Here is a 13,156-nt window from a genome sequence, read left to right on the forward strand (position 1 = left end):
CTTGTCTTGAACCAACCACAACGCACAGAGCTTAGATATTTGGCATGTAGCATTGTCTAAAGGACCTCTGCCAACATTGTTCAAATCATGACCGGTCTTTGTACAATGAAATGTTGATTCTTCAGGTGTATCGGTTGAAATATCACTAGATAAGCACTGGCTATCAGTTCGCGGCTTTGATTTAAAGAAGTGGCAATAGTTGACTCTGTCAATGGTCGAACGAAACTTTTCTGTCGAAAGTGTGATATTTTACAGAAATACTTATTACAAATAATAAAAGGTCGGCCAGATTTCGGTTTGATTTTTTATTTCCACGATAAAACTAGTAAGCAATGACAGTGGCGCATACTGGCACGACATGTATACAATTTGTAGCATTGAACATGTAACGCCTTCGGGTTATAGGGTGCGTTCAGTGAACCATAACAAGACTGAGGGTCTCAATCATGTTTATTTGGTAAAAAGCTGAAAAGAACATATAAAATTTGTCAGAGAATTGAAAGCATATCAATTAAGATACATATATTCTAACAATGTTCTAATTGCTGACTTGAAATAGCTAAATATTATGATATCAATGTTATCTAGTCTTCTAGAGGTGAAAACTATTACCAGAACATAAAAGTGAACTAACTGACAAATTCACAAAAAATATGGAAAAATTGTAATATCTTAGGTACGAATAGTATTGAGTACGAATTTGATTTCGTAATTGTCAATAACAGGTTTACATCGTGTAAAAAATAGAGAATATAATAGGAATCATAAAATACAGTATTAAAAATACAAAATGTAGTCAAACGTATACTGAACAATAAAACCAAAGTTAATCAAAAGGCGAAAAGATAGAATTAGCCAGTAATACAGATAAACTATAAATCCAACATACTCCCAGCCCGATGTTAAACTTTACATCGCTATTACAAAAACAATCTTCTTAGTAACTGGTGACTAGAATGCATAAAAATCACAATGAATCATACATAAAATCGTAAGATAAACACAAATATATCAATGAGGGATACACGAAAGTCAAAATCATACATTGAAAAGCAACATAACAGTAAATATGTATGTTATACACATGAACTGACTAAAATGATTTGTACAAGCATGTATTCTGTCTGAAACCAGCTCACTGTAAACATCCCTAGTAGGAACGCGTCACCTACTCACCTGACAGAAGAACAAGTTCAGATATAGGTCTCGTGAAAAAGATAGTCTTCCCGTCTCTGACAATAAGAACTCTTACTGTTCTTACCTTTGAGTCACTGCTGGCTAGCGTTTCTACTACCACAGCTGAAGGCCATCGATTCCTACTCAAAGAGTTATCTTTCATGAGGACAACATCACCTATTTTTAAGTCGGATTTTTCAGACCTCCACTTACGTCTACTTTGAAGCAAAGAAAGAAATTCGGAGCGCCATGTGCTCTATAACTGATCAGCAAGTATCTGAACTCTTTTCCATTCCGCATGGTATAAGCCTTTTAAAGATAGATCTTCAGTAAACGAAGTAAGTGGCTCGACCTTGTGAGTGCGTAATGTAGACGGGCTAAGAATGTCGGGAGCCTCGCTGTCAGTTGAAACCTGTACAATAGGCCTAGCATTAATTATAGCACTGGCTTCAGCTAAGAAGGTAGCTAGCACGTCATGAGTCAAGTTTCTCCGACCATGCTCCAACAAGAGGGCGTCCAAGATACGACGTACAATACCTATCATGCGTTCCCATACACCGCCCATGAAGGAAGCATGGGGCGGGTTGAAAACCCAGGTAACTTGTTTCTCCTGAAGTAACTTCTGAACAGGTCCATCTTCAACATTTATGGTATGTCTACACCCAAATCATCTGTTGCTCCGACAAATTTAGTACCCCTATCAGACCTGAATTCTGTCACATTACCTCTAATGGCTACAAAGCGTCTCAGGGCGTTTATGAACGCGCTAGAACTCATTTCTTCAATTAATTCAATGTGTACAGCTCGTATGGTCAAACACGTAAACAAGACAGCCCAACGTTTACCGGAGGCTTGACCACCTCTAGTGCGACGTGTGACTACAGACCAGGGGCCAAAAACATCTACATCAACGTATGAGAATGGCTGGGCATAAGTTAATCGATATGCTGGGAGAGGTGCCATAATCTGACTCTGCTGCTTGCCACGAAGTTTGCGACACTGAAAACAACCAAAGATGTAGGAAGAAATCTTGTGTTTTCCACCTACGATCCAGAACCCACCAGCTCTAATGGCACCTTCTGTAAAGTGCCTGCCTTGGTGCTTAACCCTCTCATGGAAATGACGGATTAACAATGTAGCGAAGTAACTTTTACCAGATACAATTACGGGATTCAGAATTACTGAGTCTTCCTCCGACTTTGAGGACTCCTTGTTCATCTAAGAAAGGGTTCAAATCATACACTGCGCTGTCTGGAGGAACAGACCTGTCATGTCTAAGACTTAATACCTCACACTTGAAGAAATCTGACTGGAAAACTTTCACCATTAAATTTTCGGCTTTCTGCAGTGTTTGCTTAGAATGGGCTTCAGGACAAAGATGCCAACCAGTACAATCATTATTTTGTTAAAAGACTGAGAGACATGTGTAGGTTAGCAACCGTTCTCACCAACCTGGGGAAAGAGGAAAATCTCTCAAAGCGATGGGATCCCAAATCAAGGAATCTTTCTCTACCAAAGTTTTGGTCATTATGGTTGTAACGTCAGGCCGTACCTCTTTGTCTTCATCGGGATTTTGCATTGCATAATCCATTGTGGGCAATGGGTCAGAGTCAATGATACGAACTGAGGGACCTTTAAGGCAGTGACTTTCGTATACCTTTTCTGCTGCCACGCCTCGCGTTCCGACATCTGCCGGATTATGATTTGTATCAACATAGGACCATTGGGAGGGTTGGGATGAACGTAAAATCCTTTCAACTCTGTTCGAGATATATGTATAAAATCGTCTGGTGCGATTACATATGTATCCAAGTACAACTCTACTGTCCGTGAAGAACCTTACTCTGTCAAGTTTCACATGCAGATGTTTAAGAATATAGTCGGCTATTTCCACTGACAGAACTGCAGCGTACAATTCTAGACGTGGTATAGTGTGTCCTCGAGATGGTGCCACCATGGCTTTGCCCATGACAAACCCAATTTGGCTCGAACTGACAGAGTCACGACCAACTAAGTAGGCAACAGAAGCAAAGCCTTTTCAGGGGCATCCGGGAACACAAGGAGTTCATTGTGCTCTGACAAACTTACTGAGTCTTTGAAACAGGTACGGGGAATGAATAGCTGTTATAGATACCGTCCTTGGGAAACGGAGAAATTGGTATTAATTGACAAGTGGTCTCTCTACGAAGGTAAATATACACTACTACTGGATAACCGGAAGAGAAAATAGTGGTATTTATGAGCAGGTTTTATAGTCGTTAATTTTATTCGTAGTTGGTCTTTATCACAGGTTTGATTGTATTTTGTGAAATATATAACTTGATATAACACGTCGATGCATCGAAAATAAGTCTCCAACTCCAAGGTATAACATGAAAGAGTTATACATGCATGTCGTTATCGTAACGTGTCCATAACTATGTTATTCATCTAGTTATTTTGAAATACTTACACATTGAGAGGATGCTCCGAAATATCGCATGTTGGTTAACTGATCGACGTTACAAAATCGGACAACTGTTGAAAATGAAGTGCACTCATATAACAGGAAACAAGCTTTTTATCATAATCTTGCTTAGGACCTCGGATAAATAATTTTGATTATTGGCCGGCAAGCCATTTAGTAAGACAGTTTATTCTAAAATTTGCACTTGTTGATAGCTATATTCTACATGCCACAGCTGATAAAGTTAATTCGAAAAAACATCTGTTGAAATTGTCTGAATTTAAGGTCTGCATTTTATAAGATTCCGTTCTTTGAAAAATTACTTCGAAATTTCTTTACTTAGCTTCTAAGTATGATAGATATGTACGTGTACATGAAATCGCCGCTAATTCTTTAAAAAGCGTGCTCGAATTAGATAATATTGAAAACTGCAATTCAGCTACTATTATTTGGTTATTTAACATTGTTCTGTACAATACGGAGATATATTTCATTCATTCATTGGTTGATTGGTGTGTTCATTCATTTGTCTATTTATCAATATGGCAATGGTGATGCATCATTTTCCAAGAAATATTCTTATAAACATAAAGTTCGTTTTAAAATAAGAACTAGACACTGGAAACGTGAATCGTACTATTTGTCTCTCTTTATTTTCAAGAATAAAAAACATGTATACATTATTTTTTAAAATAGCAATCCGTAGAATTAAGTCAGAGAGCTTCCAAAAGAGTGATAAGAAATGTTCAAAATCCCAGATTACTTTTAACAGTATTTATCAACAAAGATCTATCTTTGTAATACCCCCATCACACCAAGCTCGTTTTCAGTACGTTCTAAAAAAATGTAGCCGAACGGGCTCAAACTGTGTGGCAACGGAACAGACGTAGTAGCGACGTTCTACAGTCTGTCTAAGAACTTTATGGACTGGCTCGGACGGGGTTGAACGGGAATGGTGCTCTAGAACTTTGAGCCTACTCAAAAATTTCTGCCGATCATTCCGTCCTACAGTTAGACGGACTGACAACGTACTTTAAACGAGATGGACGTACTAAGAACTGAACCGCCGTACTTCGATCGTACTAGAGACGTGGTATGACGTAATGCGATCGGGGTTGAATCTAAGTACGCATGCAAACCGACCGGATCCGTTTGTAGCTCGTTTAACCCGTTCACAGAAAGACTTAACTCGACCGCATTACATCCTTAGTGCGTCGTTATTCTGTCTGAATACTATCGAAATAAAATACTAAGTTTGCAATACGTTTCAAAACAGTTTTACGTGTTTACAATACGTTCCCAATACGCGCCGCACGTTTTTAGTACGTTTATTCACAGTTCCTACAACGTCAATCCCGTCTGCAATACAATTACACAAGTTAGGGTATAAATACATGCCGTTGTCGTACAGGTTCAAGATTTGCGCACAAGGTTCAGCCAAGCTTATGCCTTTTGGTTTCTGACTCTGTCCTCCTTCATCCTCGAACTTGGAGACAGAGTCGTCAGAAGGTGCAGGGAATAAATTACGTCGCTCATCCTCTCGACTTTCACGTTTAGGGGCTGACTCAGGAGACTGTGAGACATTGGTCTTTTACTGCCTTAACACTTTACACCCTGTCTCTGTTTGGCTTCACTTTTCTAAGGAGTCATATTGATACTTGCCTATTGCTATGGAAGAGGTTGAAGAGACAAACGAGAATGAGAACTGGGCGAAACGTGATGGCTTTTAATAGCTATCGGGTCAGAACGTGATTGCAATTTACGTTCTGAACGTACTAGGGAGAGATGAGGATGTAATCAGAACGGGTTAAACTGTCTGTCTACGAGGTGGTCGAGTTAACAACTATAGTTAGAACGTATTTCGACGTACTCGGAACGAAGTAGGACTAGTTACGAACTTCTTTAATCTGACTACAGACGGACTTGGACTGCCTACAAACGGTGTCCACATGAGGTGAACGGGCATTTTTTCCGAACTGAACTTACTATAAACGTACTTCAGACGGGATAAAGACGCGATGGACGTATCGAGGACTGTTTAAGAACTAACTACGATCGCATTATGGATATTTTCTGGCCAAAGTACAAACGTTCTAGCCAGATCGCAGCCCGTTTTACAATATTTTAGGACGGGTTGGGACGTTTTGAGAACTAGTTTGGTGTGATTGGGGCTTAACGATAGACTGTTTCAACTAGAAGTTTCACATACATGCATCAGTGCTTTTCATAGCATTATCCTTCACTCTGTATTAGCATACTGATATCAAAAAGTATTTGTTTTACTTAATTTTAATCTACACATGATTAGACTTTCTGTGCATTTTATTCTAATAACACTACAACAAGTCCTTATAGTTTAACGTATGTTACATGCTAGATTTATGTCTTAGATTTTCAAAGGAATACTAAAACATATGACGATCTTGAGATCCATAGGTCACGCCCGGATGCAGAAATATTTGAAGGGGATGGGGGCACCAGTCTAGAACAAAGGCGCATAGCACCTCGACTCGTATTAGGGGGTCTTCCCCTGGATTTTTTTTAGAATATAGGTATAAAATGGTGGCATCCGGTGCATTCTTTTGGTCTAAATTTTGAGGTACGGTAGTGGGTAGGCCCCGCTAATTTAAGGGGGCTCAGGGGGTCTCCCTCTGGAAACTTTTTATATATAGGTATGAAATAATGGCCTCCGGTGAATTTTTGTGTCTAAATTTTGAGAAAATATTATTCCTTTGCCAAAATAATTAGGCGCAACTTTAATGATATAGGTTACTCAGCCAACTGTTGTGTGTGTTTGTTGGGGAGGGGGGGGGGGGGGGGCACGGACCGCCTGGGCCTGGCCATGGATCCGAATCTGTAGGTATATGTAACCGTAAATACGATTACAAAAATAATTCACTGAGCAAATACATGTCATTTGTGACAATAAGTATGTAACGTATTTAAAAAGCTGTTAAGGACAAATGCCTGTCATATCAAAACTTTATAGGTTTGTTAAGGAAGCTTGGAATATAGTTATACTGCTTTCCCCGCCTCTGATATGAAAAAAAGGCCAAAACGACAGTAAAACTTTATGGTATTGTTTTTTGTCACTTTTAATTTTGATTAAAGTAAAAGCATGCATTGTTTACAGGACGTATTTTGCTTTGAGACTATATGAATGTAAATAGCGAAAACATAACATCAGGCAACTTATTTAGATTTTCTAATTATACCGTAACTTCATGCATTATTTTGACCATTCGTTGGGGATTTTCCATTTTTCGTAGGTTCTGTCAAATCATCGCTTCTTTAAAAGCAAACACAGGATACAGAGTTTTTATGCACCTATCCTGAAAAGATGAAATAATTTCTTAGCGTTAGTTAGCGGTTACGTCTTGAAAAAGTGCAACCAACTCCTTAACTAAGTCACTTTTACGTTTCATCTGACGGGGAACTTAGAATTTTTCCTATGTACTTAGTTCAGTTTTTGTATACATTTAATTATTCGACATTTTCTAATTCAAAAGCAACGTAATCTTGCATTCAAAAAGTTATGTCATTTTACAGGAGCATTGTCAGGTCATATTGTTACGCTCCTGCTCCTTGGCAAGCATTCGGACTTATAAGCCTAAATGCTAGGACAGTGATCAGTCGCTGCCTAACACATACGCTGGCAAGGACTTCTGGACTGCAGTCCTTAATAGGACGTGATCTTTGACTACACTGGAGTCGGATTGAACCTTAGGGTTGGGTATTGAGCATTTATGTATATAACTAGTAGTCGTGACTGTGACCCTTCGACCTCTCAGTGTAGCTTGATAGTCCGCTTGACCTGACTGCACCTACGTAGACTGCTCGACGTGACTGGATTTCCATAGGCTGCTTATAGTGACTGGACACATGTAGACTGTTCAACGTGACTTGTGTTTTAGTGTGTGTTTTTTTGCCTGTTCCACCTAACAGGCTCCCTTAAAACTGCTTGACGTGACTTCCTTAGTAGGTTGTACTACGTGACCGGATCTCTGCATGTAGACTGCTCAACGTGTCTGGCTATGTAAGCTGATCAACGTGACTGGCTGTCTGCAGACTGCTAAGTAACTGGATCTCGGTCGATTGCTCAATGTGACTGGTATAAACAGTTTTCGTAGATTTTCTCTGTTTGGACTCCAACATTTAAGTTTTGGGGAAAATATCTAAGACTTAAACTATCAAAAATACCACAAACGACTATCAAAACTTTCTAGTATTAATTTAATAGATTTAAATCCTTTAGTTTCTCATAAATTGTAAAACATATAATAAAATCTAAACAGGAATGGTCGTAACGCAACTCTATTTATCAGTTTCTCAAGCCAAAGTTTGATTTCTAATAAATAATTTAAACGCAGCAAATAATTCTTCTTCTTCCGAAAAAAAAATTTAGAATGCCAAAGTAAAACAAATAAAAAGGGTGCACACCTACATAATTTCGATTTCAAGCCAAAATATTGCAAATTTCAAAGAACACCCAAATACGGTGTGCTACGAGAGCTTTGTAGTTGGAGACAGACCCAGAATGACGGTGAAAAGCACTTATATCTGTCACCGAGCATCCCACAAAAATGGTGGATTCACTAAAAAATAAACCGGTGAATTCACAAACGCTCCACAGAAAAACTGTGTGGAAAATTTAAATGGCTCTAGCGTCCTGAAAAATCCAAAAAGATCTAAAATATTTAAAAGACATAGAGAAAACTTCATTATAAACCTCAAACTTATGCTAACTGGAAAAGATTTAGTGTAAATAGCCATAATTTTGGTATGAAAATATTTACTCCCTTTGCAGCTATTCACCGTGTAAACAAATTTATAAGAAATGTATGGAATAACCGCTTCTATGTAGTAATTAACCTCCCATGGGGGAATCTCGTCTGTTTTAAAAGGTCCTGCATGGTGGTCTACTTCGCATTTGATGTATAGTCGTTATTGGTGAAACCTCCATGTACATTATTGAGCAGGGTATCCCTGTTATGATGATTCTGCAAGGAATCCATCTGTGGCCTCGCAGTCCGCCTGTCCACTGTGTGATTCGCAAACACTTGTCACTCTGGTGACCCACTTTATAGAACGGGGGGTGTAGTTGGAATGCAGTAAAAGGTTACCGAGGTCACTGTCAGAGGTCACAGGAGGAACAGCAATCAGCGAGAAGGATCAACATCACCAGGTCAGGAGGACCATACGTTGACGAGGAGCTTCTCTTCTCGGCGGCCAGACTCCATTGAATGCAGTTGTACTTATCATCATCAACCGAAATCCAAGGCCATCTGCCTGTTAGCGTTAGAAGCCTCTTCCGCCCCTAACAGGAGTGTCGACCCTGATATAGTGAATATCATTTTCACTTCAAGGTCAAGATCACACATAGGGGTTAAAAGTCATTCCTTCGGGCGTATATTGCACCGCATTGCGGTGCTCTTGTTGTTTACTTGTATTTATGGTAATTATGATATGTAGTCATACTGGTACATGCAGAGAGCTATATATTTTTTATATATTTAAATAATATTGTCTAATAAATTATAAAATCTTATTCTATATACATTTATTTAATAATGTTGTTTATGTCTGTTAATGTGAATATATAGTCCAATGTATAAAAATCCTAACCATATGTGTAATACCAAATTGTAAATTAAATAAAAAAATAACAAAAAATGGTCATGGTTTGGAAAGATAACGTATTATACGTGATATTTAGATCAATTGATTCTGGGGGTAGTTGTATTATAATTATATCAATTATTGAGCTGTGTATTAGTCATTATCATAATTTTATAACTTAAAAATATCATATATGTTGATATATTTTTAAATGCTCTAGTACTGGTAATTTCAAACAATAACATAAGCATAATAAAATATTCTATCATATTTAATGGAGGTAATTAATAAACAAATGGCATGCAATGGTACTAAAGAAACTTAGTTTCATATTACACACCAGAAAATGTTAATTCTAGTGTTGGTTAATGCAGAGCTGCATTACATATCAAAATGTCTTGTAATGATGAATGTTTATGCCAGGTTATTTTAATATACACACATGCTGCAAAAAGGTTACAGACAAGACAAAAATATAAATAAGGTTCTCTAAAGGTGACCTTAACCTTGAGTTAGAAGTCTGTGTTTCACATGAAGCAAATCAATTTTTATTGTGTTTGTGTCAAGTTACTTGAAGATCCATCCACGCAAAGTAAAAAATATGTAGTCTTTGACCTCTAAGTGTGATCTTGACCTCTGACACGGGCCTGGGTCTATCACATGACATATCGTCTTATTATGGGGAATATTTGTCCCAAGTGATTTTTATATCCCTTGATGAATGGAAGAGTTATGGACTAGACATGAAACTGATGCTCTAAACATGTGGCCTGTAAGTGTGATCATGATCTTGGAGCTGAGGAACTTGGTCTTGTGCATGGCACATCAACTTATTATAGGAACCATTCGTGCCAGCTAATTTCAAAATCCCTGATTAAATAATAGAGTTATGGACTGAACAAGAAACAGAATTGTTTAACCTTTTCCAACTTTTTCTCATTTTCTCAGAATAATTCGTATTTTTGATACGTGATACAAAGCACAAATAGTGTATGACTCAATCCGCATTCTCTTATTGCTATAACTGTAGTTGCATTATTGTAAAAAATAGGGTTTGTGTGATTTATGGACGATTTAGGTTATTTAAAATGATAGTTTGATCCCAGTATCACATTTTATCAAAATTAAACCAAAGTTCGATTCTGCTTTAGTATAAATAGGTAGATGATTGACAGAGTACTCATTATGTATCCAGTGATTGATGTAGACACATCGAGGATTCAACCAATAATTTATCCCTGTACCTTGATGAGAAAGTTATTGCATCCTCGCTGTCAGGACGGATAAATTGTTAAAAAAAACGTATTTCACCTTCATAGACTAAAGAAGAGTGTTGCAGAATTGTATCTAGATTTTCAGCTATATTATGACCAGCGCAAAGGAGTTTCACCTTAACGGTAGTTGGATGCTATAGACGATAGCATGTATAGGCTGAGCATCGGAAAGGTGAGGCAGAGACACATTGTTTGGTAATCAACTGAGACAGTATAAGAGTTCCCGCTTATAGACGAGGTTCAGCGTTACAGGCGAAGTACAGCCAAGATATCGGAGTTATGCTTATATGCTAGTTGAATGCATTATGTGATAGCATATCGGCACTGAGGATCCAGGAGTCTGGGCAAACATATTGAGTTGCAGCTTCAATTAAATGGACATAGGATGAGCATCTATACGATAAGACTCGTATGCTGTTGATTCAAAGACATTTTCCGACGGGAACTTCAACAAAAGGACCAGTCAAGTCCAGCTTATAGGTTAGCAAATCATTAGTTGAAGGTTGTTAGTTTTAAACATTGAGTGATTTGCCTGATCCCTGAAATTATCTAGCTCATAATTAAAATCATTACGAATCATTGGTACATGAATCATTATGCGAGGAGAAAAATATATATATGATGTATATAGGTTATAGGTTTTGTGTGTCCTGATAATTGTTGTTAGGAATAGACTTGGGTCAAATAGTCAGTATGTCACCTTTTATGATAGAAATAACATCAGCTTAGCTGATATACAAAATGCATCCAGGAATACAGAAAGCCTTGCCTTTTTGTCATCAAATCGTCCTGCTCATCAGCACAGAAATTCTGTAGCTTTTAGCAGTTAATCTAAAATGTCCATGTTATACTTGTGTTGCCTGCTAGCTATCCAGTCATCTGATATTTAATTGAATCCTAGACCGCCAGCTCAAATCCCACAATATAAATGTGGTAAATGCAACCAAGAGGTTACATGGCAGCAAAAGGTTATTTTATGTGATTTTTGTGAACGATGGTTTTATATTGACTGCTAGGGTATTGGAAACACAACATATGATAAACTATCAGACTCACAGATTAGTTGGTATTGCCAGCTCTGCGGGAGCAGTAATTCCTCTTCATCCTTAGTCCAATCGTTAGACTCCCTAACTGACATGAACATGTATAATAATCTCACATGCAACAGTTCTAAAATCAATCAAACTCTAGCGACAGTGATAACCTGTCCATAAAGTCTATACATGGCACGTCAACACATAAACTCCCCAGGCACTACTCCACCCCAACCCAAAAAAAGAAAAACTAAAAACTCAAAAGTGATGAACGTATCACTGTTTTATTCATCAATTGAAGATCAGTCAAAATCCCTGACCTACATCAAGTAATTGAGCAAAGCAAACCAGACATCATCTGGTGCACAAAATTTGGCTAAAACCTGAAATCAATACCTCAGACTTTTTCCATCCAGTTTAAGTTATAATGTATATAGGGATGATCGGACTCATAGCCGGGGGGGGGGGGGGGGGGGGGATCGCGGAAATACTGATAGCTATCTCAAAAAAAAAAACTTGCATTGCCAAGAACAACCGGACCTGAAGACTGATGCAAAATATGTTGGGCTAAAATTACCATCCCAAGAGTACGTTCCATTTTTGTCGGATCATACTATAAGCCCCATGAGGATGATGCAGAATCCCTGAACCTTATCCCTTAAAACAGCACTGTATGCTTACTAGGGGATTTTAACAGGCCTGACATACTTGGATAATGAAAGTGTAAAAGCAACCTGCAAACATAAGGAACTATACCAACTTTCTAGAAAGCATGGTTAATATGAATTTAGAACAAGTAGTAAAAATCTCAACAATTCACAATGTTAAAAAGCTGCTCACGAGTTTGGCAAATTCAGATCATGATATTGCTTTTCATGAAATCCAGTTGCAAAAAGGCCGTTCCTTCCAATCTAAAAGGAATATTTTCTGCTATAAGAAAAGAAAGCAAACTGGCCAAAACTAAAACCAGAACTGAGAAAATTTAATAAAGATTTCAAGTCTAACCATCATCCTGATCCTGAATAGGCCTGAAATGCATTTAAAGTCAAATTTAATTACCTGTGCTCAGAAAACATCTCAGTTAAATGTACTAAAGCCAGACAAGACCTACCCTGGATTACCCCATAAATTATAAAACTCATAAGACGACGAGAAAACTGTATCCCAAAATTTAAAGAAAAAGAAGTGATATTGACACCGGGTTACTCTCCAAAGTTAAGTCTATTAAAGCTGATATCCAAACAAAATTCGCAGTTTTTACTGGTCTTACTTGGATTCAGTCATTTTTGAAGGAGACTCAAAGCCAGACCGTTAAAGAATTTCTATAGCCTTGTCAAACATAAAACTGTGGCGTTTCACCCCTATGGAATCTTCACAGATCCCATTTACAAGTCAAATATTTTATACAAACAATTCAAATCTGTATTCTCGAATCCTCAATCAGTCAGCTTGAAACATATTTGTTCAAGTCTGTTAAACCCATCAGAGAAACCACATGCCCCCTGTAAATAATACATTTGAAGGTAATGATAAATTGCTGTGTGGTCTCTCCCCTAATAAAACAAATGATCCTGACCAGATGTCACACCGCACTTTTAAAGAACAGT

General features: G+C 37.9%; 2 protein-coding genes across 2 annotated transcripts; both read right to left on the reverse strand.

Annotated features, from left to right (window-relative positions):
- Nucleotides 1–1,821: 1,821 nt before the first annotated feature.
- LOC128546362 (uncharacterized) lies at nucleotides 1,822–2,394 on the reverse strand. The gene has a single exon (XM_053516802.1). It carries the CDS (start codon nucleotides 2,392–2,394, stop codon nucleotides 1,822–1,824), a length of 573 nt encoding a protein of 190 aa, XP_053372777.1.
- Nucleotides 2,395–2,620: 226 nt separating this feature from the next.
- LOC128546363 (uncharacterized) lies at nucleotides 2,621–3,145 on the reverse strand. The gene has a single exon (XM_053516803.1). The coding sequence runs from the start codon at nucleotides 3,143–3,145 to the stop codon at nucleotides 2,621–2,623; it is 525 nt and encodes a 174-aa protein (XP_053372778.1).
- Nucleotides 3,146–13,156: the final 10,011 nt, after the last annotated feature.

This window comes from Mercenaria mercenaria, chromosome 10 (genome assembly GCF_021730395.1).
Source record: "Mercenaria mercenaria strain notata chromosome 10, MADL_Memer_1, whole genome shotgun sequence".
In the NCBI taxonomy this organism is placed as follows: domain Eukaryota; kingdom Metazoa; phylum Mollusca; class Bivalvia; order Venerida; family Veneridae; genus Mercenaria; species Mercenaria mercenaria.